The sequence below is a fragment of the Ciconia boyciana genome, chromosome 1 (genome assembly GCF_034638445.1).
Source record: "Ciconia boyciana chromosome 1, ASM3463844v1, whole genome shotgun sequence".
Taxonomy (NCBI): domain Eukaryota; kingdom Metazoa; phylum Chordata; class Aves; order Ciconiiformes; family Ciconiidae; genus Ciconia; species Ciconia boyciana.
The window spans coordinates 125,820,654-125,846,425 of record NC_132934.1 but is presented as its reverse complement, the minus strand read 5'-3'; the positions used below and the strand labels follow the sequence as shown (position 1 = coordinate 125,846,425).

At 46.1% G+C, this 25,772-nt stretch overlaps 1 protein-coding gene across 2 annotated transcripts in view; it reads left to right on the top strand.

The window, feature by feature from the left end:
- TSPAN7 (tetraspanin 7) overlaps window positions 1-25,772 on the top strand; it is a 102,707-nt gene continuing 76,935 nt past the window's right edge. For both annotated transcript variants that reach the window (XM_072852421.1, XM_072852427.1), the window contains exon 1: window positions 1-143. In XM_072852421.1, coding sequence (XP_072708522.1) covers window positions 63-143 — 81 coding nt within the window. In that variant the 5' untranslated portion in view covers window positions 1-62. The remainder of the gene's footprint in view (window positions 144-25,772) is intronic.

Below are 25,772 nucleotides of genomic sequence, written 5' to 3'. Positions count from 1 at the left end.
CTCCTCCTCCTCCCTGCCTCCTCCTCCTCCCGCGCCCAGCCTGCAGCCGGGATCTCAGTATTATGGCATCGAGGAGAATGGAGACCAAACCCGTGATAACGTGTCTGAAAACCCTCCTCATCATCTACTCCTTCGTCTTCTGGGTGAGTGCGGCGCGGCGCGGCGCGGACACCGGCCCACCGCCGGGCAGGGCCCGGCACCCCCGCGGTGGTCGCGGCCCCCACCTGCCCGGGCGGGCGGCGGGCGGCGGGGCCGGTGAGGGTCGGCTGCGGGCTGCGGGGGCTCCGCAGCGCGGCTCCGCCGGGATGTCACCGCTGTACCGTGCGGGGACGTCGCTCTGTTGATGCCGGAACGCATATGTGCATACACATATATATACACACACATACATAGATGTATGCGCGCACACACACATATATATATATAGAAATTTTGGTTTTTGCCTCTTCTTGCGGCGAGCAAATACCCCCGAGCCCCGGCGGGGGAAAGTTGCAGGGGTCTCCCCGGCTGCCGCGATGGCCGCCCCTTTCCCCGCCGCCCCCCTGGCCGGCTGGACCGGGGCGGGGGGGCTGCGGGCCGGCCCCGCTCCCGTCTCCCCGCTGCCTGCCGCATCCCCGTCCCGCCGCGGGGCCCGGCGGGGTGCCGCCTCCGTGCCCGCTCCCCGAGCCCCCCCGGCGCTGGGCCCGGCTCTCACCTGGGCGCACCGGGTGCCGACCTCCACCGCCGCCCGGTATATCCGCCACGCTGCGTTTCGTAACCCGGCTCAGGCTCCCGTAAACCATTGTCATGACCCAGATGCATTAATGGAGTTGCCATGATTGACGGACGGGAGCCGGGTTTTTCGGGCGACCCCGGCGGCTGGAGGTTTTCGCAGCGTCCTGGCCCGTTACTCAGCAGATCCCCGGCATGAGCAGCGTCTGGTGGCGGCAGTCTGCAGCTTAAAGACCTTTTAATGGTACACGGTGACAGCACACGGTAACGGCCCCGGTGTCTGCTGTTAGCGGCCGTAACCTGCCCGTGGTTGATACAACGCACTGAAGGGAATTTGTCACTTCCTAGCGAGGGCGGCTGATTGTGTATGATCGTTTTAATCGCTTTTTGCTGTGAAAAGTGTCTGTGAAACGGAGTAACTCAAATTTTCATCGTTCTGCTTAAAAACGCATTCTTAAACAAAGAATTGCTTATTCATGGCAAGAATGTTTTACATCTTTATAGTGAACATAGGACTTCTCCTGTTTCAACTTTAACTTCATAGGCTTTTTTTAATAAAAAAAACAGAACCAAAAGTAATTTTGCTAATCCATACCTATGGCAGTACCTCTGCGTTATTGGCCCCCCCACCCCCCAGCGTTTAACATAACCCCCCCCCCCTTTTTTAACAATTTTGGTGGTAACCGCAGCAGATGTGCCCGCTGACTGAAATGGATAGGCAGCCGGAATCATCTGTTCTTTTTTTGTTGGCAAGTAGATCCTTCACGCTCATCTGAAGGAGGTAGGTTGCTAAGTTTATACACTTGCCACGATTTAAAGATTCATCCTTTCCAGTGCTCTGTTCTCAACAGATCTGCAAGAAACCCCTCTTCTTCCTGTGATTATGAGCAACTGCAGGAGCTCTGGTGAATTCATGGTATCTTTTCAAATTACGTCTTTTTAAAAGTGACCGCTGTATCTGCTGTAGCCTGAATAAACAGAGGACTTAAATCGGCATGCCCGTTGAGCTAGCACATTTCATGAACGCTAATCTCATTAAAAAAGAGAGAATTGTACATTGAGCCAAGCAGCTGGCTAAGGGCATTTGCGCTGTAGGCTGTCGTGATGCCAGGCCAGGTTGACAGCTGGGACCTCATAGGGTAAATAACACAGCTGAGCTCTGGTTTGGGCTACAGCAATACGTCTGTGCTGGTGGGATGCTCTAGTGCAAATTCTTTTCCTCTGAACTGTCAGGCTCCCGTGTGTCCCAGTCTTCTCCAAGGGCCTGCTAACGTGGCTTTTCCAGTTACTTAAGACCCGACAGCCATCAGGGTGTTTGTCTGTTTGTCCTCTTCCTTGAGCCTGGAAAATAAGGAAGAAAATAAACAGTTGGAGACAGAATCCTGCAACCATGAGCAAAAAAGAATGAATTTCTTTTCCATCATGCTTGCTGTTGCATTGGTTTCCCAAGGCACCAACCTAGGGAAACCTAGGCACATCTCAGTGAGAGAAGACAACAAAGCGCTTGGTAAGGGTCCGGAGTAGTTGACAGCAGACCCGAAGTCTTCGCCAGTTGTTCTTCCTTTTAGCACAGAAGAACAAAAACTAATTCACATTTTTAGCCCCTTTCTGGGCTTTGAATCAACCCATTTAGTAGAAATTGGAGCGAGGCTGCACCTATTGCCATGAGTAGAGCAGAAACATGGTGTGCTCTGGCCGTATCCTCATTTTCTTTACAGGCAAGTTTGAGAGCTGAGGGATGCACAGAGTTGTCTCAACCCCCTCCATTATTTTCTGGGGTGCTCTTTGTACTCTCACAAGCTGCTAGCTCCAGAGTCAGTGTAACTCACTCAAATTAGGTCCCTGTGAATTCTCAGAGCTGAAAATATGGAAAGGATTCAATAGGAGGAACTATTTTAAAAATTTATTTCTTGGACTTATCTAAATACCAGAAGGAAAACATGCCAGTGCCACAAATGGCTGGTTTGTAGAATTTTATTCTGACGGCTTACCCACGGTTTTTTGAGAGGTTGTAAGCTAATTTCTGAAGGAGAAAGCCCTGCATTGCTTAGCTGCAGTTTGTACAGGTTTTTTCTAGCTGTGGGGATGGAGTTGCAGTATAACACATGGAGAAAAGTGGTCCTGTGCCAGGGAGGTACGTGGTGGAAACCCTTCGGATATCTGGCCAGGTGGTTATGGATTGTGATGTGAGGGGATGGGGAGAGAAGATGCTTCTTTGAATCCAGTGAGCTGTTTTGCAACATCCAGAAGGACTTCTCTGTGTTTACATTGTTTATAAAAGAAGAAAATCTATGCATGCAGAATGTTCCTGTCATGAGTGATTATTTGTCAGGCTTAAATATGAATTGCATTTGTATCAATGGGTGAGATGTATGTAGATGAAGGCTTTTAGTATAAGCATTAAATGAGGCTCCACTGACTACATGGGAGCTGCAGGGTGGTAATGAACAGACGTGGCTCATTCAGATTTCGTACTGCATAGCTCGTTCCTTTCCAAATAGGTTTTATTTAATGATATTTGTTATTTCGATAGCTTCCTCTCCTCCCCCTCACCATATTTCTCAACTTCTTTCCGTAAATGTATCAACATGGTAAAAAAAAATCCATAAATAGAGATAACAAGCTTTTTATGTGCTCATATGTATTGTTATTCATAGTACACATTAAATGCCTGAGGTTACCGCTTTTGGTCCTTAAGGGACGTAGTAATAAAAATTCAACAGCCATTTTTTTCCTAATCAGAATTCTGTACCGCATGCATCTAGTTTGGAACTAGTAGATTAAAAAAAGGCAGTAAAAGCACTGCTTGGCTGTTAGCTATTTTTTTTTTTTTTTCCTTTTGGGTATCATAAATTGCTTGCATAGAAATCTGAGATATAACCTGTCTTGTTTTTAAGGGAAGATGAATTTTGGATTAGAATTCAAAGTGAATTTTTTATAGGGGAGTGAAACCTTTAAGCACCCCTCAGTACCTTATATTTATCTAGTTCTTAAGTGATCTTATGTCTTAAAATGTATGTATACTTAATATTTCATTGTAGGCTTTGAACTATATGTTGTTATCAAATTAACAGCCTGCCTCAATGTGTTTTGGGAGGGAGCTTTAAGGGTGCATGCACTGGTCCTTAAAGTTACAGGGCTGCAGAAAATGGGTTTCATCTTCTATGCAAAGCTTGTTGTTGCCCCAAACAGGCACCGTAGCAAAGTGATTAACTTCCAATTTTAGGCCCTGTGAGACACTTGGCACTCGAGTGAGTGCTTTGTGTGTGCTGTCCTGCTGATATGGGGGTTTCTTGCTGTTAATTAATGTAATAAAAGCGTATAAGTAGAGTTTCCATTCAGATATTTTTCCAAGGTAGGTCACTGATCTGAAGAGCATCTTCCGACCAAGATCAATGTTTTGGATACTAAATTAGGTTCTTAGAACTTGGCTTGTCTTTTGGTATGTGATAAAATCAGGACTAAGATACCTATTTGCAATAGTAGTAGTTTAGTTTTCCAAGTTTTTATCGCTTGGAAAATGGACCTGTGCATCCTCGTACGACCCCATGGAGGTTAGCAGGTGGCAGGAGAGCCGTGGACAGGCGTGTGGTGGGACAGGTAAGTGTCGCTTGGCTGCGAGGCCACAGCCAGTGCTGTGATTTTAAAACAGCTTGAAATTGCATGTTTCTGTATCATTCATCTTCTTGTAGCCAGTTCCTCTGGTGGCCGCGGGAATGTGGTGTCACTGGTGTGGCCAGAAGATGGCTCCGTGAAGGATGAGGGGCTCAAGCCCCCTCTGGCATGGGGGGCGTGGGGACAGCCGGTGTCTCCTTTGGAGAAGCGGCCCCCCATCTCCCTCTTCTCTCAGGCTTCCCCGAAAAGGAGGTCGGTGGCGGGGGACTGGGAGCAGCTGCAGTGTCAGGGTGGGCAGCTCCTGGTCCTCACGCCGAAGCGGTACGGTGGAGGTGGCATTTGCCCACCATTTTGGGAGCTCACAAAGCCGTTTTCTGGGAAATGCCCGAGACCAAGAGCAAGCGCGATGGCCTGCTCTGTAACACAAACTTATGGCTGAACTGCTGGCCCATCTTCAAATGCGGCCGTGCATTATAATATGGGATTACATTTGCGTGTCCCTTTGAGCTACTAGTGGCGTTAGTCATCTTTGCTATGAATGTCCAGCTGGGTTGCTGAAATTACTGTTTTTCGCCCCAGAACTTCTTCCCAGTGCTTCTGCATTGGTTTCTGCGTGTGCCTGGTCTTTTTAATATCTCTTACTTACCATGCTTATGTTTTTTCTTTTAAATTTTGTTAATATCTGCTGGAAGACAATTTTAAAGGAAATATTTTGAGAAATGTTTTAGCTTTCCCACATGGCTTAGATTGCTCTATCTTTTGGTGGTTCCATTGACTGCAAAGTCATCATTGCTATATTTTTGCAAAGAAATGTTATTGTTCATACTTAAGTTGCCTGAAATCCAGAAAAATTACACTCTCAAAAATGCACAATATCCCCGTCATGATGGATTTGAAGTGCTCCATTGCTTAGGCACAAACCTCATGCAGTTGCCTCCTTAAGTCAGTTGTTTCCCATTCTGTTCTCATGACATACATGAAAGATTAAAGATAATGGTGTTTCCTTGTGAGCGTAGCCCAAGGTGAATTCTGTTGGCTAAATAAATAACTGCTTAAAAAAAAAAAAGCAGATAGATGGTGTTTAAAAACATAGCTCCAGAGTCAGCTTTCTAAATTCCCTGTTGGGGTACTTACCTGACTTGGCTTACTTTTGTGGGTTTGTTGGTGGGCTTTTTTTTTTGTTTTATCACAGCTGTGGTATAAAACCCCTTAATGACGGTCCTAACGGAGGAGAGCCGTGCCAGCACGACAGCTCCGGTAAGTGCGAGTAAGCAGAGAAGACAAAGCCGTGACTTCCACGTGCGCTCCGTCGCGAGTGCTGCGCTGTTTCTCGTGGGTGTGCTGGGAGGGGGTGCGGGGCAGTCCCTGCCTGTCCCCCGGGTCACCCCTGGGTGGGACGGCGCGGGGGGAAGGCTGCCATTCGGCGTCGGTTGTGCCTTCAGACATCGCGAGGATCTCACGCTGTTCTCCTTGGCAGGGAATTGGTTTTACGAGTGTAGTCGGCTTGCGTATTTTGGAGCAGAGGAGTTGGCAAGTCGGTGTAGTTTTTGCATTGCTGATGCCCATTCACGTTCTGAAAATTGTGTGTGTACGGTACAAATTAGCATTGTACACCTCGTTTAAGAGAGTAATTGACTTTGCTGTTGGTTAAATGCTCCTCCTTTTCTTGCTGTTTGTGTAACTATGCTTACGTCTTGACGGGGTACCTGCTACACTTTGACCTTGGAGTTTGTATCTGGACAGTTCTGTAGTCTGGGGATGGCAACTTTTTCACATTAACAGGTCAGTTTGGACTGGTGAAGAGCGATAGTGGGTGACTTGAAAAGTTTCGGTTATATTTGGGAAGACATAGCATGCATTCATAAACAAGCGGTGGCAGAAGCCCTTGCTGTTTCACAGGTGATGGGATAGGGGTGTGCTGGAGTACTGCTGTATGTGTAGTAAACACTTTGGCTGTTAGCGTTCACTCCTGCTCTAAGCAACCTGTTGTGTGGCCTAAACAGTGTATAATACAAATTTTAGGGAAGGGTGCTGGGGAGGCCTTGTTAGCAGTTTTCTGTCGAGAAGGCAGTGGAGTCCTTTTTCTTGGATGCTGGTTCATACCAGCCTTGCTCATCAAGGAAACGGAGGCAATTATTGTAGGTAAACCGAGGGAATTTAAAATGGATCCAAGAAGCTGATTTAATCTCTGATTATGTGACTATTTATCAATTCCCTGTGCTGTCAGGGAGGTTAATTAGGTTACCTGGTACCATTAGTTGTCTCCATCTCTGGATTTTTATCATCGTTTCTTCAGTTGTTGAAACGGTGCTACAAATTTATGTGCCAGTGAGTTAAGAGATGAGTATCTAGAAGGGCTCTTTGTGCATGTGAGCTTGCAGAAACAACTCCTTCGATCTTTCACATGCTTTTTAAGTCCAACGATACTTGTTACAGAGACGCTAGCTTTACTGTAGTACCGAGTCTGTTCTGCATCCACCAAATTTGCAGGTGAAAATCCTGTTGACCTCAGTGTCCTGCAAACCTAGCTGGCTGAATCCTTAGAATAAAATACAAGACTCCAGAGGTGACTATAGGGAGCAGATGACAGTTACTGTAAGGCCATTTTTATTTGCATAATGTTATTTCTTTAGGCTCATCGCTATTAATTAGCATTTAATCATCTCTCAGAGAATAGATCCTTCACATAAGTAGAGCAGGCCTCTTTCCATCTTAGGCATCTTTCACCGTGGTGGGCAGATGGCTTATATGTTCTGTCTTTATAATAGTTCTGGGTTATGAGAGGGAAGCATTTCAATTTCTCTTGTACTAAAGGGACTCTGAAGCATGGCACACTCGTGTCTTACTGGATTATCATTATTTCATAGCTGAGCTGGTTCTTTGAGCTCTGGGAGTAGGCCACAGGATTTTTAGGAGCTGCAATAAAAGAATGAAAGCGATGCTGTTAATATTAATTTTGCTGTAATTTCCGCATGGTGTTTTGCAAGATGTTTTCCAGATGTTCTTTCTTCATCTATATGGTTGTGGGGACAGTGCTAAAATCCTTAAAAGAAGCAAGCAGCCCCCCTTCCCTCAGCGTTTCTCACCTTCCCCATTTCCCTGAATTGCCGTGCTGAGTTCGGGTGGTGGCTGGTGACGGCGCGGTGCCTGCGGTGACCCTCTCCCGGCGGCCAGGCTGGATGCACCACGAGGCAGGAGGACTCTGCGGAGCAGCCCGGGCTGGGCAGAAGGCCGAAATTGTGTGTTGTCATCCTTTCTTTCCAGGAGTTACTTGCTGTGAGCTTTGAGAAAAGGTTGGGTTTGGTTTGGGCTGCATGTGGATTTGGATGGACCAGGTTGAAATGTTCTTTTTTTATATATTCAAGCAGGTTTTTTTAAGAGTTTATTTGCTAGGAGAATGTGATGGTGTGAATAATGAGGTGATGGACTTAATCTGCAGAAGTCTGTGGATCTTGGGAGCGGGCCTAAGGAAGAGGTTGGCGTGCTGATATGGTGCAGCAGAGAAGGAGGAGAGGAGAGAAGCGGAGAGGGTGAAACCCTGCAAACATCGTAGGAAGAGGAGCACTTACATTTCCCTAAAACTGGGAAGTGAAGGAAGGCCCTGCTGTATGACCCTTACAACCACTCAGTGCCTTAATGCCTTTGAAGAGAAATGAGCAGCTCGGACCTGCTGATGCCACAGGACTGAAGTTATCAGTGAAGCTAACAAGTCCTTCAGGATCTTGTTCCTGACCAGGTTACAGGTACCGCTTCAGAGAATATAGTACTTGGGAACAGAAAATTGCGCTGAACTCCTCCAGCAAAGTATGTTTACAACTCACCCCTAGCACACGAGAAATTATTCTTATTGCAAAGTACAAATATTGGAAAGCAATTATTCTAATTGCTAAGTACATTCCCTGCAACTGAAGTTTCAGCTAGACCGTGCTGAGTTAATCCTTTGGTAAGTTTAAAAACATTTATCATGTGGGCAGAATTTACGATGGGTTGGTCTCCATCTGGCAACAACTTTGAAGTGTTTAGAAAATTCCTTTCAGCATTTTTGGCAATTGGAGATGAAAAAGTGCTCATCTTTGTACGTTTATAAAAATAAATGGGAGCTATATCAAAACCTGAAGTTTTTGATGGAGGTAGTCCATCAGTCCATCATCCAGGGATGAAAACTGTCGGTGATTTGGGAAATCCTAAAAAAAAAGAAGTTTTCAAAGAAACAATAATTTCCTGAATATGCCAGGTAATATCAATATTCTTTTTTGTAGCTGGACTTGAAACTTAGGCCAATTTATGGCATCGTGGGTTGTGTGATGGCATGTGTTGAATCAGTCCAGTTAGGCAGAACCAAGGCTTGCCTTTTTGAAGATCTATAAAGTGCGTTGGCTTCAAAGTCGTATCTGGGGCTTGGGGCCCAACCAGAGTTGAAAGTCAGTAGCAGGGATGGGGAACCTGGGGTCTGCAGGCCCATGCAGTCTGCAAGGATGCACGCCTGGATTGGGATTTCCGTCCATGTTAGAAGATAACACAAAGGTGCATGACAGTGTGTAGCTTGTCTGGGGCTGTCCAAATGCTCTACTCTGACCTCACCAAAGAAAATGTGAAGGACATTGCATATGGTTTATGGAAACACGTGCAGATCAATTCCAAAAGCTGTTTGAGATGGAGGATTACTGCAGATTTCCTGTGGTGAAGGGGAGGGGGATGATCCCATGATTTCTGTTGTATTCCCTAACAGTCTCCTAGCCAAAGCATTTTCATTACAACTTGCTGTTGCCACCACTGCATCAAAAGACAATCAAAACACCAGAAATCTGTCAGGAAAGTTGTGGCTTTTATTCTTGCAAGAATAGGTTAAGATATAAGAGACGACACTTTCCAGGCAGGTAGTAACAGAAGAAAAGATGGAAACTCAATCCTCCTGTATGTGGTTCACTTCAATGGTACTTAACATGTAAGTGCTGTAATTAGGCTTGGAATGATAACATAATTAAGTGCATGTCACTTCTGTTTCCCTTTGAAAACAAAGAGGCAACAGAAGTACAGCTAGGTTACCCTCAGTACCTCACCGCTCTCCCTGATGGCTGTATCTCATTGCTGGGATCATTTTTACTGGTGCAGCTGCCCTGGGCTGGATGTAGGACTTCTCTGTGGTGTGCACTGATTGCAGACAGAGCATGATGCAATCTGTCTGTAAAATAATGTCTTATAGGAAACCAGCAGCTGATGTTATTGCATGTTTGGAGATCTTTTTTTTAACTTTCTCTCCATTTACAGGTCATTGATACTATGTTTAGGTTTCAGCAGAGCTTCTGTTTTTGTATAGCTGCATACTTGAGTCAATTGAAGCAGACCCAGTTTGCAGTTGCTAGCTAATGTTGAGATCAGCTTGCATGTTATCTGGGACCGAGTTTCTCTTTCCAGTACACTTCAGGAAAAACTGCTGAGTTAAATTATGCAGTTAAAAAATTACCTAGAGGCTTAAATTGATCTCTCCTGTCCCAGAACATCTTACAGACCATCACCTGCAGACTTTAGGGGTTTTTTTGCATGCAAGTGCGGTTTAAAAACTCCTGAAGAACGAACCAGGACCTCAACATGTTGGGGAGCTGGCTGTCAGGGGTATTTCAGTATTTTTTCCTGGAACATACAAGCCAAGCCCCAGCATATTCCTTGCTGCCTGTTCTCAAAAAAACAGGAGATGATGCAAAGGGATCGGATCAGGATTTACTAACGGAAATCACACCTTTCAAAAAGAAAAAAATTGTAGTTCATGGGGATGGCATTACGGGTTTATTTTTGTCATGACAGGTAAGACCGGGGCCATGTACAGCCTTTCTAGGAGGCGGCAAGGCCTTGCTGTATTTACTGAGTATGTGCAGGATCTTCATGCAGCTTTCAGAGTGTTTGTGCAAAAAACTCTCGCTGGCAGGATGGTGCAACTGTTGTCTTTGCCCGTGGCCTTGTAGGCAAATACTTTCTTACGGAAAAATACGCCTTTTTAAATCTTTCCCCTTTGGTCTCCCTACTTCAAAGTGATGCTTTCGCTGAGCATCCTCCCAGCATGGAAAGGGCAGCTCAGTGCCCTCCGTCCCCCTGCGCAGCACTGAGCTCACCCAGCCTCAGCCGGGTTTAACAGCACGCTCGCCAGCGAGACACGCAAGACAGGACCATTGGTCCTTGCCCATCCAAGACGGTCCCTGCCACAGCCGGGGATCAGCCAGCAGCCGCCCGGCCGGGGCGAGAGCACCGCCGGGGTCTGTCCTGGGGTGGGCAGGCGTGGGGTGGGCTGTCCCACTGTGCTCGCCGGCCTGTGAAGTTACAAGCCGCAGGAGATGTGCTGGACTAACCAGTGTGGCAATAAACAGAATATTTCATCCAGCAATTGCGTTATTTTCAACTGAAACCAGCAACAAAAATAAAACCTCCCACTTCCAGGAGTTTTGTGTTTTGTAAGCAACAGCTAGTTGCTTTCTGACGTGAAAGATGGTTGTACTTAAAATAGGTACATCTGTGGGAGAGAGCATTTTCACAGCTAGTGAAATTGTTCAAAATGATATGGAAAAGTTGCCTGAGTTTCTGTGAGCTGGCATGATATACATGTAATACTTATGCAGAGAAACAGGTGCTCTTTAACACAAAACAAACCCGGTCCCTGTCGTACGGAAACCTGAGCATGCTGCACCATGGCTATTTTTTAACAGAAGTATCAGATTTAAAGTGTTCCCTCCCCCCTCACTTGCTGACCTCAGATTGCCAGGGGACCAGACAGGATTAATCCCTGTACCCTGAACAATATCCAGTATTAAAGCAAGGAGCTGGGCTGTTTCCTAGAGCAGTGCAATCCCCAAATGATCAAGAATATAACCAAGCCACAACCACTTAGTTGATTTACTCTTCTAATTTCATGAAGTGCTTGGCTTTACAGTTTCATGCCAGGTATTAGATCAAAATGACTTCCTATTTTTTCCAGCACCATCGCATATGTAAAATACGTAAGATGGCAGACCTCTAAATCTGAAGGATATCAAGAAGAATTTCGTGCTAAGTCTTCGCTCTTAGGCAATCAATCAAGCTATTAATGATATAAAAAAAAGAGCCACCTCATCAGCGAGAAACAGTTAACCAGTTTTTCTTCTAGTACCATTCACCAGCTGATCAGTTGTGCACCCGAGCCCAAGTCTGTGTGGCAGTAACATTTGCCTTCTGAAAGCATATTTGCTCTATATCATATGTTAGTGCAATACCGGTAAGCAAAAGGATATGATATAAAAAGACATTTTAAGAAGAATTAAATCAGCTGAGCTTGATGAGTACATGTGGATGGGCTGAGCTTTGTCCATATGAAACGTATAAAATATCTTGCAAAGTCATCTTGCTCTGCTTAAAATTACTGAGAATCATATATAACCAGAGTGTCTTATGCAGTCAGCTGATTATTTTTGAAACTCACCCGTGCTTAATATTCAGGTTTGGTGAAACAGAAAGTTATTCTGGCTTGGATCCCACAGAATTCCCATGGAGTTGGGGCTGGGAGGGTTGATCACTCATTCTTGTGCTGGATGTCTCAGCATGGTAAACCTTTTTTCCCTTCCTCTGTCAAGACAGAAGACTTGTTAAGTTCTGCCTCCTGCCTCTAGACTTGCTTTGGTTGCCCTTTGATTTTGCAGCACAATGTCATTTCACAAGAAGATGTGTACTCCTCCAGCGCGATGGTTCCACTGAAGCTTAGATGGACCCCAAAAGAGGTAGAATTGCATTTAAAATTTTGCAGCTTCTATAAAAACAAAGCCTAAACTAAAGAGCGCGAGAGCAAAAGACTCGCTCTGTAGATGTGTTGATGCGATAGTCTACTGCGAGATCACACGTGAGTCGGCTGGTGGATGAATAAATGCTGGCATCAGAGGGCACGGCAGAGTGCACATTGTTTGGATTAAATTCAGAGGAAAATGGAGCCTGGCAGCTCCCTGTATGTTGATAAGGTGGGGTTTTTTACAACATTGACAGTTGTGTATTTTGTTTTCTCTGTTCTTCAAATACTGGTGGTCTTAAGAAGCATTGTGTAATTATGGGAAAGCTAAATATTCATTTTTATTTACCAGTGGTAGTCCTTAAAAAATAATAGTTGGTATGCCCATTTTATAGACGGAGACATGATGCAGGTCAAGCAATATGACTAAGGAACAGTTTGGTCAAATTTTGCACAGCTGTGAATCAGTTATTTTAAGTCCCTGACTGTAATAATTATTACATTGTAGCACTCACTTTGACATCTTATTTCAATTGCAGGAATAGCAAGCTGAAATAAAAATTGCATTTTACCTGCTGCTAAGGTAGCTTGTAGAGTATGGGAATATTTCTGAGGAGTCTAATGAATACTGCTTGTGGAAAGAGATTATTGGATGGAGCAGCTGGCTGTAACTGAACTATGAAATTTGTAGACCGTGATGCTTCTTTATTCTGAAGTTGCATACACAATGCACTGGAAAAAGCATTTCAGGTTGCCCAGTATCTTGGGAGAGGGAGCAGAGCTGCCGGTGCATGACAGCAGGCCCCCAGGTGAGCGGGCTCCCATGGCTGGGAACGATCCAGGCAACTTTCCTGACTTCATAGATCAGGCAAGCCTTTTCGTGGCAAAAAAAAAAATTTCCCCCCATGCAGGGCATAGGGGGGATAGTTTCCCTTCAAGGAAATAAGTGCACATTTCTGTAGATGGATATCCACCTCTATTTTGAAAGATCATTTGGCTGAGGTGCAAGCATGTTGACACACTTACCCCAAAGGAAGGAAACTTGGTGTGCCTGCTTAAGAATGTCCTCATCCTCTTCATGCTAAGTGTCAGTGATCTGTTATCTCCCTGGTACGTACCAAGTGTGGCAAGCAGGATCAAGTTTAAATGTTGACCTCCAGAACAAGCTAGTTTGCTTACTTTTACCCTGCTGCGGACATGAAGATACAGAGAAGGATTTTGCTATCATGGAGCTCTGGTTAAAGACCAGTGTGCAGAATGTTGTGATTTGTGGATTCTGCCAGGTTTTCTGAGTGAGATTGTCAAGCGCTCCTAGGAATTGGACTGACTTCTTAGCTAAAGAAGGATTTCTCTCTCATTTACTCGTGCAGTGGATGCTATGACAGCTGCGAAGACTTACTAGCAGTTTTCTTTGCTAAATTTTAATCGGACAGCTACAAAGTACAGTCTGCGTGGGGATGGCAGCTCTCAGGAGTCTGCTTCAGTGCAGGAAAAGTGCACTGGGGCTGAGGCTGGGTTGTGCTGGGAAGGACAGAGTGGGCTTCCCAAGCTGCATTTAAGGCTAGAACAGCTTGTGAGGATAAGGGTTTCAGGTAACTTATTGCTCAGAGGAAGCATTTAGTTTGGGGCTTTCTTCAAGAAGGGAGTTTGTTCATGCTGAGAGCCTATTCTGTATTCGGTATTGTAGGTCTGTGCTTTCTCCCACACCCCAGCGAGGCCCTTCTGGAAGAAGTTAATGCTGGCTGCCCTTAGTTTTGTGTCAGAGTTAAATTAAGGTTTTTCACTAGCTGTAGATTAAGATGTATTTTGTTGTTTGGTGGGTGTAGGCGGGGACAGCTCATGGAAAGAAGTGACCATTCATTTTAGTAGGCATCTTGAAGCTGAGTGGGTTTGGGTGAATGGCAGGCTGGTTTTCTTCTGATGGTCCCTGTGCAGTTTTATTCTAACATCTCTTGTAATGGCTATTGCTCAGCTGGTCAGGCTGAGAGCAGAGCAGAATAGTTTAGAGCAGTCACTGTTTTGTTCTTATCCTCTTGTATGGTCTGGTGAACAAGAGGGGAAAGGGCTCAGCAGGGACTCAGCAAAAGGTCATTAATTTCTCTGGCATATCTGGACCTTGCTACCTAAAAAAGAGAATTTTCAGGTAAGCTACAGCATGATTTCTGTTTCCCACTTCTCCTTCTCCATAAGTGGTATCGTGTAGAGACAGAGACTGGCCTGTGGCTTAGTTCATGCTTTGGTATCTTTTATCACCTTATTTGGCACAGTTTAAATTACACTTTTCAAATGGTAAATTACAACTTGCTTAGGAAAGACTTCTTAATGGCATTTTTGCTGGCAGTTTATTTCATCCTTTTCACGTAAGTAGTACCAATCTAGTATCTAGTGGGGCTGCCTGCTAAGCAGTAACAGATGGCCCATGCTAGCTAGGACAGGAAGGATCATAGGGGTAGGAGCCAGTGTCATCTACATATGTGTTTTGGATTGCATCATGAACAGTTCCCAGGAGGGAGCACAGCTGGCACTGGAATTGTGGAAATCTGATTTTTGGTATTCTTTATTCCAAGTCTTGGCATACTTGAAAATTAACATATGTGGTTCATGTTGGGCTATATCAATAGTATTGAAATTATACCCCTTCTTGGATAAAATCGCTGTCCTTGCTGGTTTTCTCCTTTTTTTTGGCTTATCCTGTAATCAAAAGTACTGTGTAAGAAAGTATACAGAAGAGAGCGGCCAGTTCCATTATGTAATCTTGCTTCCATGTACGCTGTACCACAGGATGGCCTTAAAATGTAGTAACTAATGCAAAACTGACGGAGGAAAAACAGAATTAGTTGTAGACATTTCGGATCAGTTTTTCCCCTGCTAGCTTTGCTCCTGCACTAAAATGCTTAGCTACCATGATGGGCAAAAGGCCGAAGAGGAGGGGGGATGTATCAGAAAGTGGCTGCCTTGCAGAGCTCCTGTCCTGGGGCCATCTCTTCTTAACGCTGGGCTGGCAGCATCCTCCACGCTCCGGCTTGGTTTTCATCTGTAGCAGCAGGCATATCTCTAAGGGGGCAGGGAAAGAGCGTGAATGAAGGAAGCTGTGATCTTAAACGCAGTCTGTGGAGGTAAATCTTTGATTCTGCTAAGGTGGCCAAGGCTTAGCCACAACCACTGAAATTACAGCTTGCTTTGTGTACTGTATTATGTTGGATGTTTGTCAAGGTGCCAGCAGGCAAAGGCCGAGAGATCCTAGACGTGGCCGTGTGATTGTGATTTGGTAGATCAGGCCTTTCAGAGCGCTCTTACAGTATATATTGGTATCTGTCTCCTCTTGACGCTAAATAACCATGTATCTGGGAGGCAGGAAACTGTCCTTTTTCACATGAATAAAAATGGGAGAAACTTCTTACTGAAAAATTCTCTGTCAGACATGGGAAAATCTTCGCTTTGTGGGTTTTTTCTGGTTTTGTTGTTGTTGTCCTAGGAGCTTGCCATGCAGATCCAGTTTAGAAAGTAACATTTCATTCAGTTCTCCCCTTGCCACAGTTCTGAACTTAAATCCTTTTCCTTCCCCCTGGATGAACAGAGGCTAAGCAGTCCTTGCTTCATGTAAGGTAACTAGAGCTTATGTCAACCATGGGATGATGTAATGTTCTGACTCTTTTTCTCAACAGTAGGATGATAACCCATAGTAGACAAAACACATTACAAGTGCCCAGAGAATGATGCGGCAGATGACCTAAGGTGATCCTGTCAGGCTGAGACCTTATCCTTGGGCAGCTGAGCAAGGGGAAGACACTTGTCCTCAGCCTGGCCTGGAAGCATTTGTCTCACAACTTGGCTTATGAAAGTTGCACTTCCCTAGTGCTGCATCGCTGTGATGACAGTAGCTCCTGCTGTCTTGATGTCTGTCTTTTGAGCATAAGCAGAAAAGGTTGGCAATGTGTTATGAAAAGATCCACGAGGACTGCCTCTGAATTGCCCTGGGAGAGAAGGGGAAACCAAGTAAGGCAGTGAAAAGTCCTCCTCTCCCTCTGCCCCACGTACAGACACTTGCTTGAGTCTAGGGTAAAGCCAAATTTTGCATGGACTCACTTAGAAGCTTTTCCGGTCATTCAGGAAATAGAGACACAAGTGGTACATCTGGAGCCTCTTGCCAAATTAACGCAAGACTTCTTATTTTGGGAACTGCCTTCCCTCCATTTAAAGCATCTTTTGCCTCATTTGGTATTAAAGTAATCTCAAAGGCAATTAAAGCCTTCTTTGTGCCGGTCTGTGTTTGTGAACTCGCATTCTTCCATAGAAAGTAATTCTCCTCGGCTTATAGAAACTAATAGCTTTCAGGACTCTAGTGACCATACTGCCTTCTGCTGAGTTTCCAAGGAAGGGCTGAGATATTTCAGAACTTTCTCTTCCAGGTGGTCACAGAATTCCACCACAAAGATCTCTCGTTCTGTCAGCTTTCTTCCCAAACCTGCCTGCTTGTGCTAGCAGGATTCTTCTGCATGTGTTCAGCACTAGAAAGTCAGAGGGGCTCTGTTCACGGTGGACTAAAAGCCTTTCTTTGATATGATGTGAGTCCCCTGGGCAATGCTGTCACAAAAGCGACCACGTTTAACAGTCTTTTCCATATCCTTTCACTTTCACCTTGCTGGCCTTAAGCTGGAAGGTCATTTCAAGGCTTGCTCTGTGTGAAGAAAAGTAGCTTCCATCGTCTGCCTTAGGAGCATTTCCATCCTGGGCATATGCAAGACAACTGCATGGTCTTTGTGCGATACATCTGCAAAGCCCCATTTCTGGGTGCAGCCTTCTGAGAGTAATTCTGTGCTCGGCTCTTAGTTTGGCAGAAACCAGCTCAAATATAAGGAAGGTCCAAACTTGAAAGGACTGCAAAGCCCAGTTCTTTGTAAAGGCAGTGGAGCTGTGTCTCAGCTAGACATGTCTTCCTAGCACAGTGTAGTATTGCTCAGAGGTGCCTGGGTGATGGACGTAATATGGCTGTGATTCAAGGTGGGCTCTTCCCTGCTTCTCAGGAGAGCTCACTGGCTGCAGAGCAGGGGTGCACAGATTTGACTTTATTGGTTTTGGTTGTACAGCTGCTCCACAGTGCTGCATTGTGCACTGTAGAAGTGCCCTAGATGTCCCTAAACTAAACTCTCCACAATGTTTGAACTTTTGGTTTCTGTGAAGGCACCTCATAGACAGTTTGGAGTGCTTTTGTGGTGTGGTGAAGGGATATTAAGATGTTTGGGGAGATGGGTTATTCATATATATATAGATATAGATAGATATACCTTTTTTTTACCCCAGGAACAAATTATTCTATAATTTATCTAGTAAATCAGAGGATTTTAAAAATTTTTGTGGGGTGTTTTTTTTTTTTTGCAATTTGTTCAGAATCCCTCAACTAGTGTTTGGCACAGTATAGATGAATTGCTGCAGAGTTCTTACTGGGAATTTATTTTCCCTTATGAATTGACCAGGTTAAGAACTCAGATGAGTTTGCCTCTCCTGTGGGAGCTAGAACTGCTGCAGGATGTTTTCAGAGCAGTGAACTTAAATGATCGCCCCAATCCTGTGCGCTGCTTTTTCACCAATGGTCTCGTTTGTGGAGACAGGACTAGAAATACATTGTTGGTCTTTCAGGGGAAGAAAAGATGAGTTTATCCCCACTTGCTCCAGGAGCCACAGAATACAAGGCTGTGCAAAATGGTCAAATGCACTTACCCTGGATGGAGGTGACAGCTGAGTCTCTTCTGGCTCTCCTTTTCTCTGTTAGCTCTGTGATGGAGTGCTGTGGCATACCTTCTGGAGAACGGCAAAGGAGGGACCACCTGCTCTTGTACCTACGTTGCTGAAGGGATCAAAGTATTTAATGCTCACTCTCCCTTGCGCTTCCCTCCTTAAGCTCTGCTCTTGAGAAATAGCTCATTAATTTGTTAGCAGCCTGGTGACAAAGAAGGGGGCGGAAAGCCACTAATAAATGAATTTGGTCCGGGTCAGGTCTCCCCATACCAGTCAGGAGCCTGATCTTTCCATCCTTGTTGCGGTGGGGAGATCAGGAGCTGCATGGTGAGGAAGGTGCTTCCTTGTCGTGCCGTATACTTGTTTGGCTGCTGCTCATACGCTGGCTGCTATATATAAAATCTCTTATTGGTGGACGTGAGAAGTTACCTAAGAAATGATGGCAAGGGCTGTATAGCTTACACAGATTCCGAATTTAACGACCACCTTCCTCCCAAAACTTCACACCAGAGTTTAAATATATACCTTTCTTTCCTTTTCAAAGATCTGTGTGTATATCACAAGTTGAGAGGCAAAAAGATCTTTATAATATGCTTTGACCTCATAAGTCAGCCTTGCAGATAGATAGAAATTGGCAGGTTCCTTTTGTGTGGGCTTGGGAAGCACTGCTAGAGGAAAAGACAGTTCATTAGCTGCTTAGGAAGGAGAATATTGGTGTCATAACACTCTCCATTGCTGGCCTTTTCTCTAGCTCACTGGTGAGGTCTGTTACAATGAAACATGAACTTCTTACCTGACTTCAAAACTGTCAAGAAAACCACAGGATGACTGTAAAGTGTAAAGGTTTGCACTTGGTTCCTGTTGTAGGAAGACATTGTGGATTTTCACATTACTAATGCATATTTCAAATTGGGCAGAGGAAGTGAGGACGCCTGTAAAGACAGATTTTACTAGGCTTTCTATTTCAGCAAACAATATGTGAAAGATGATTCATCTAGAAAAATGGGAAGAATTTAGGTAACTTGATCTCTGATGACACAGAAAGATATTCAAAGGAAGAAAAACTCCAGCATCGTTTGTTTTGAAACTCTCTTTATGAAGTGCCGTAGTTACCCACAAATATCATACTGCTGAAGTTTTATATGTCTTTGCTCCTGACATACCTGCCAGTGTTTCTACAGCACGCCTGGGTTGCACCTTCGAGGCTCCAGGCTTCAGGAATAGAAAGACAAACGGTGAACAGTTTGTCCTGAAACGCCTAATGATAAAATGGTATTCGTATGTGTATCTAACCTAAAGAATAATAATAACAACAACAGCATCCTGGAATTCGTCCTGAAGTTCAAAATTCACTCTGCTTCCGATGCCTCTAGCTTATGTTCTGGTAGAATAAAGCAGCAAAGCATTTATCCCTTTCTTAATACTTGTCTGTGGCTAACCAGCAGGTTCCCTCTGTCCCATCGGGTGGTCCCTTCCCAGGCAGCTGCCATGAAGCTTGCTGGGACCCAGCCCTGGAGTCAGTGGGGCACGAAGGATGGACCTGCAGCATTTGTCTTTTGATGTGAGGGTAGCCACAAAGGTTCACCGGACTCCTCCTTCATGGCGGCAGCTTGCCTTGGGCCTTTCTGATGCCTCCTCTGGCAGGTACTATTTGCCCAGTACTTCCAGATGGATATGTTTAAGCAATCTTCCCACATCCCTCAAATGTATCACCTTTACAGCTGTTTGTTCTCTTTAATTTCCTTTCAGACAGGCTCCCATGCTTTGGGATCATTCTTTTGGAGAAGGGTAGTGGATTTCTTTGGCTTTTATGATGGCCACTGCTACCTTTGCTCATCACATTGCTAAGGCAGTGCTATTCCCCCACCGATACAATCCAGTCGCTCTTTCCTAGGTAATAAGTAGCTTGTTTTTAAAGAATCCCCATTACTATCTCCCTTTCACCAGGTTCCTGATGTGGCTAGTGTGTTGGCATCCTCATTTAAAACCAAACATTTCAGTCCCCCCCCACCTTAGTCTCCATCATGTGTTTTAGACTTCCACCATCTTGTGTACAAGTATATACATTTGTTCTGGTTCCCTATTTTCCCATGTCTTTTTTAAGTGGGACAATGTATTCAGACTTCTCTTTGTTTTTTCCCCTGTGCTTTTTGCCAGCTCCTGTCCTGTCCCCAGCTTGAAGCTGCAGAGATTTTATGACCTGGTCCACAGGGAATGCATCATCCTAAACACTGTGTGCTTTTGCACTTCCCCATTGCCTTTTGTTTAAAAACTCCTGGTGAAATCCTTTCTCTCTCTTTCTATTTTTTTTTCCCCACCAAGTTTAAAGGTTTAACATCTGATTCTGGTTTGGTTTAGATGAATCTGCCTTCCCCTCTGTGGGGTCCCTCTATCTGAAACTCTACCCAGCTCATCAGGACTCCAAATGCTGCTGGGGCTTTTAGGCTGTGGTACAGTCCAGGGGTTCGAGAGCTCACTGCAGGCTGTTTTCCCTTGTTCAGCGTTTTTGGAGAGTTACGTATTGGGGGGGATCAGCCTCTTGGGCGCTGCTAACACAGGGAGGGGGCAACTGCACTGCAGTGGCAGGGCATCCAGCCATGGGGCAAAGGGGGTTTATGCCAATGCTGAATAGCACAACCACGCTAAATCCGTCCCATGCCAGCTGTATCTTGGATTTGTAATGCTTTCCCAATGAGGCCGCGGTTATTTACTGTGCACGCTCAGTATGGCCACCTGCCCTGCCCTCCTTGGCACCCGTGCCCTGGGCGGCATTGCTCGCCCTCTCACTCAGGTCCCTGCTCTGCCCTTGAGATGCATTGATCTTTTTTTTCCTTCCTACATTCAGCAGCGTGCAGGGAGAAAAAAGGCTGCATTGCATTAAAAAAAGGGAGGGGGAAGAGTGAGGAAAAAATGGAAAATAAAAGTGCGAAGGGGAGTGCAAAAGCATAAACTTTGGTGCAGTGCTTGCTGACGCGGGAGGGAATGGCATCGGACGAGGCACTGGCACGCACAGAGATGTCGGGAGTGCAAACTGGGCTGCAAGTCCTAAAAAGCTTTCTTGTCATCTCATGCGCAACTAACCCCCCTGGACAGTATGGTCTCTCTGTGAGTAGATGAACCGTCGCTTGCTGTGTGAGTATCGGCAGCGCCGTGCAGATATTCCCCAGAGGTTGTGGGCAGGCTGCCTGCGGTGTTAGCGGTGACCAAATGTCTCCCCCCGTGCCCAGGCAAGGCAAAGCCCGGTTTGAAAACAAACAAGTCAAGCCCAGGGTTGCGTCACGTTGCGCTCATGCGTTATCCTCCCGTGGCAGGCAGCGAGGCGGAGGGTCTCGGGTGCCAGGCAGCTGCCGTGGGGCAGCAGCCCTTTGCTTACCCTGTGGGGTGGGGTGGGAGCAAAGAGACCGACTGCATCAGGGGTCCCAGCCCTTCACCCCCCGATGCCGTTTTGGGAGTTTCTCTAAGGCCGTGATAACATGTAATGCCTTTGGGGCAGGGGTTTGGCCTTTCTTTCCTTTGGGCTTTTCTTCCTTCAGACGGCTTCACCCGCCAGGAGTGATTGTGGATGTTGGTGCTGTCGGCTGCCTGTTTCTAGCTGTGTGGAATGTGGGCACCAATGACTGACAGAATTTGGCTGTGCAGGCAAAGATGTAAAAGCAGAAAGGGTGGGTTAATGGAAAGAGAGGAGGGGGACTTATGAAGGAGGAAGGTAAAAGTTAATAGAGAAGAGAAGGGCAAAGGGAAACTGATGCTTGAGGCAACCAACCAGCCATTTGATGGCCAGTAAAATAAGTAAGTGGCTAGACAGAATAAATCGGGCAGATGGAAGAGGAGATGGGGCTGGCAGGGCGTGCTGTTTTATTGCCCTGTGCACTTGCTTTCTGGGACATTTCACTTTTCCTAAGGTTGCCTGCCTCAGTAGCGGTGTGCCTATATACATGAATGATGGGCAATATATCAGAGCTATGGGAGTACTGCCGTTCTGCATGTGCGTGATACCAGGTAACTCTAAAATGCTGCAGCACTCGGTATGTAGCCTTCGCTGTGGGGTCGTTTCATGCCCCTCTCTACTCTCCCTTCGGTTCCCCGTCCCTTGGGGTGGGGAGCTGCTGCCCCGCTGACCCCCCTCTTTGGGGTTGTGCAAAGAGGGAAATGGGGTGGGAGCAGGCTGGTCTGTGGGATCAGCGGGTCTCAGAGGGGACTGCGTTGGAATAGAAGAGGGAAACCTCCGGTCGGGTGGCTGCAAAACTCCCGTCAGCCCCTTTCTCAAATAGCGTCGTAATGTGGTGGCTCTTGGTGGCATCGAGATTCACAGTGCTTCCACCGAAAAAGAAAGGTGCCAATGGCGTTGGCCATTAGCCATGTAAATGTTCAGGCAGAGCCAGGTAGGAGAGCACCTGTGCCTTGAATCAAGCCCTACACCTTTCCATATGCTCGTGTATTTTAAAACGGCATTTTATATCCTGGCCACATAGGAAAGGGAGCGCATATCGAAGATACTTTGAAAACATCTCTGGCTGCAAGTACTTGTGTCACCTTCTGGGCGACTTGGCACAAAGCCAGCTCCAGCAACACCTCTGTCTGTCAGTCCTGTTGCCGTTAGTAAGTGTAAACACTGAAACCCCAGCCGTGCCAAGCAGTTCACTAGCTGCATCGCATGTGGCTGCTTAATACGCTGCTGCTGAAGGCGTTTGTGCTGTGGGAGTGGGGCCCTTAGCGCATCCTAAAGCCAGAGGACCCCACACGCCCAGTTGGGTGTACAGCTGAGCGGGCTCCAAGGGTTACTTTCCACCCCATTCCTCTTACATTACCATTTTCTCCCATTTCTTTTTCTTCCGTGGAATTAGAAAGCCAACAGCACTAATAATCCTAGTTCAAAAAATAAGTTTCAGAAATTCATGAGCTGCCTGGAGGGGAACAGAGCATCTCTTTTGTTTACAGGAGCAAATATTAGATCTTTGCCAGTGCCTGCTGCAGAGTAGCTTCAAGAGACTTTTCTGGTGACGGTAAGGGACAGAATATGTTGAGACGCCCAATAATAGTGAAGCTGTGCTTATGGTGGGCAAGCCTGTGCTGACAGCAGAGGACTGTTTCAGAACATTTGTACTAATAAACTTTCTTTGTGCTCCGCTTGTTTATCTGCTTTGTTCCCTTAAATGATGGTGCATTTGTGGATAATTTCCTCCGCTGGTAAGCTACCCCCATCAAGTTGAAAGCTGTCTATTTTTAAAATGCCAGCTGCCTCTCACATAAAAAAGCCACTGCTGATGTACCGTTGCTTGCAATGCATTATTCAAAGTCCTTTTTAGACTCTCTCAAATAAAGAGCATCATTAATATTTCAGCAGTCACTGTGATTCTCTCCAAGGGGGCTCCGTTCCTTTTCTCACTTGACATCCCTATATTTTTGTGTGTAGCGAAGATGCTTGGACTTTGAGTTACCTTTGGTAGAGCAAACTCATCGTTTTCTGGAGGAAGTAGATCTTAAAAGAAACTTTGACCTTGAGACTGGTGCTGAGCAGATACCTGGCATACCTGGTATACCCAGCATCTTACCGCAACCTTCGGAAACAGGAGGGGTTTGGGGGTGGAGGGGCTGCTTTTGTGCACTGAACGCCAACTGTTGTGCTCCATCGCATGGACTGATCTTTCTAGCAGGCTTTGCTAGTTTAGAGGGGAAATAGGAAAGGGAATTTGAAAAGGAGAATCAGAACAGGTTGGATTTCTTTACGTAAAGATTTACTTAATAACGTTTTCTTACTTAAATATTAACTGCATTTGCACTGATTTCAAAACCACACTGAGGGCTATTTTCTTCCTTCTCTATTTTAGGTACAAAATCTATGGTAAGGCTGGGCTTTTGAGAATGAACATAGTGATTTCCTCACCTGAGGTGCTGGTGGCAAATAAGTACCAGGCAGGTCTGGAAAAAATGGCTCTAAAGAAGAAAGGTTGTACTCCAAAGAAAAAAGTATCAACCATTCTGAGCTCACTGCATAAGAGCAGTTTTCTTAATCCATAGGGATCTTACTCCTTTTACATCCTTCTGATGCCACGATAAAAGATTCCTTTGGCTTGATTGTGCGTGATGGGTTTTGATGCTGGGACATGGAGGTCTAGTGATACAGAGCTGCGTAATAATTTTAAAAGGTAGTTTCTCAATACATCAAGCAATTAAGTGTTTGAAGGGAAGACAGGTGTTCAAAGCCGTTGCTCACCCGTGAAACGAGAGCGAGAGTGATAATGCTTGCTAAAAATCAGTGCTGCGGTCCCTTGGGTGCAGGAGAGCTATGGGCTGGAGTCTCCCCTGCAAATGGAGGCAGCTGGGGGAAGGGATGATGAAGAGGTTGATCTAAGTAGGGTGGGGACCATCAGTTAGCAAAGAAATAAAGCAACCACAAGCGCTGAGGGGATTCAGACAGTGGGTAACGGGACACGGCATTGCCTGCCTACGGTGTGCCTGGTTTGCACGTCAGGCAGTTCTTGCAGTGTAAGGCTTCCCGTCGGGACAACGTGCAAGTGGAAGTCTGTGGCTTTGCTTGCAAAATACTAGAAATGCTGTGAGCTGCAGTGGCTGGGCACCCAGAAACTTGAATGCTTGTTTGCTGTTGAAGAAAATGATTCCAACCGGGCTTGTTAAGAATAGCTTAATATTTCTCTCCCCAGTCAGCAGCAAAGTGACATTATGGGCAAGAAGTAAGTTTGGGGGGCTTGGGGTTTGGGGTTTGGTGGTTTTTTTTGTGTTGATGCTGCTGTGCTTTAAACTACAGTTCATGTTTAGTTATCTGATTCAGTGTGAAATTGAATTTCACCTTTAGTTTTGTGAGGTAAAAAGCAGTTTTGAAAAGTCCCTATCCTGCTCTCCCAAAATGTACAGAGGGGTTGTTTATTCCTCCAGGAGGGAAATAACAGCTGCTGTTCTTAGAAAATAAAGATTTTTTCCCCCACTTCACTGGAATAACTCGTGACTTTCCCAGTGTAATTTGTTTAATATTTAAAAAAGGAGCCTGGCTTACAAGCTGTTCAGAAGGTACAGGGGAGCATGCTGCATGGTGCTGGGAAGACAGGGGGGGTGCCAAAGCAACGCTGGTATATTTTGACCAAAATATTGTGTCTCTAGTTCCTACGGATGGGGAAGGTGGGGGGGTTAGGCAGTTGACATGTCCAGCAGCCTGCGGAGGTCACGCAGACCCCGTGGGCTTGTGCGATGTCCAGCGCGGCAGGGCGAGCAGCTGAGCTGCAGGACCCCGGGTGGAGGTTGCAAGCTTTGGCATCGCCATGTTGTTAATGGTGGGCGAAGAGCGGGGCGCGCGCTGGCCGCAGCACCCAAGGAGCGACCTGAGTGCACGGGAGCTGCGTGGGGGCCGGTGGGCACGGCGGCTGTCTGGGGGTGTGGAGCCAGGGAAGGATGTGTGCCACGTCTCTGTCACAGCCCCTTTGGCGTCTGCAGGAGATTATTGTGTCACGGGCTTACAGGCTGACCTTAATCTTCCTAATACGGGATCGCTCTCCCTGAGAGGGACAATAAACAACCCAGATTTTCCTCCTGATGGTAATGCGGTAAGCAAGCCCATTGCTCCAGGGAGGAAGCGTTCACAGGGCGCTGAGACGTGGAGGATGGAAAGAGTGCCCTGGGGAAAATGGAGGAGAGACGGGATTTCTTTCTACTTTCTCTACTGTGTGTCTGCCAGGGCTTTTGGGATTAGTGTTCTCTGGTGGGAAGTTCCTCCTTCCCAGGTTGCTTTTCCTGGCCAAGGAATCTTTTCCCCGTTGCGCTAGGACTCCCCGAGGTGCTTTGGCTGGCTGCCACTTGCTCTTTCAAATCACTGGAGGTGTCTGCTTCTTGCTCCCTGTCCCAGGAGAGAGGGGAAGCATCTCTTTCCTTTGTGTTCTGGCCCTGCTACCGCTGCCTTTCCTTCAGCAAACTGTTAGCTACAATTAAATGGCTGTTACCTGTAAGTGTGGATAGGTGG